At 30.7% G+C, this 690-nt stretch overlaps 1 protein-coding gene across 3 annotated transcripts in view; it reads right to left on the bottom strand.

Moving 5' to 3' along the window:
* Positions 1-6: 6 nt before the first annotated feature.
* The window catches only part of LOC106877074 (fibropellin-1), a 34,188-nt gene continuing 33,504 nt past the window's right edge, over positions 7-690 (bottom strand). For all 3 annotated transcript variants that reach the window (XM_014925859.2, XM_014925858.2, XM_014925860.2), the window contains one exon: positions 7-321. In XM_014925859.2, the coding sequence (XP_014781345.1) occupies positions 146-321 (176 nt within the window). In that variant the 3' untranslated portion in view covers positions 7-145. The remainder of the gene's footprint in view (positions 322-690) is intronic.

Raw genomic sequence — 690 nt, forward strand, 5'->3', positions numbered from 1 at the left:
TATATAGTGAAAGTGATTGTTGTAGAAAACAAATATTTATTAATATATTTTCAAATTAAAAATTATCATCGTACGGTGAAATGAAAATTCAGTCTTGATTTATAGGAAACATAGTGGGGATTATAGAAGTTCATTTTAGGTGTATTTATTTTCCAATGTTGCAGTTGGCTTTCATTGGCCAATCACACACTTGTAGTGCCTCGTTGAAATGCAAGTTTCCAGGACAATCTTTTCTGTAGGAATGATTCCAATCACACTGGTAAAAATGTCTGCAACTTTGTGGGTCAGGGAAAAGGCCGGATTCCATAGGGCACGTGAAGTCTATTGAAAAAGAAAATAAAGAAAAAAATATATATATAAACACACAATATATATATGTATGTATATGCATATACATGTATACAAGTATGTGCATATATATGTATACATGTATGCATGTGTGCGTGTATATATATATATATACATTTTTATATATAACGTTGACCACTAACGTGGACATTCAATGTGCTAGAAATACACAAGATGTGATCCATTTCTAGCACATTGAATGTCCACGTTAGTGGTCAACCTTATATATAAAAATGTACTTTAATCCCCTGAGATTGCAGATACTGTTTCTGAATCTCTTTGATTCTTTAAACGTGCTAGCTTCCTGGTAATTAATCGATATTAATTAATATATGATTTTTT

This window comes from Octopus bimaculoides, chromosome 9 (genome assembly GCF_001194135.2).
Source record: "Octopus bimaculoides isolate UCB-OBI-ISO-001 chromosome 9, ASM119413v2, whole genome shotgun sequence".
NCBI classification, from domain to species: Eukaryota; Metazoa; Mollusca; class Cephalopoda; order Octopoda; family Octopodidae; genus Octopus; species Octopus bimaculoides.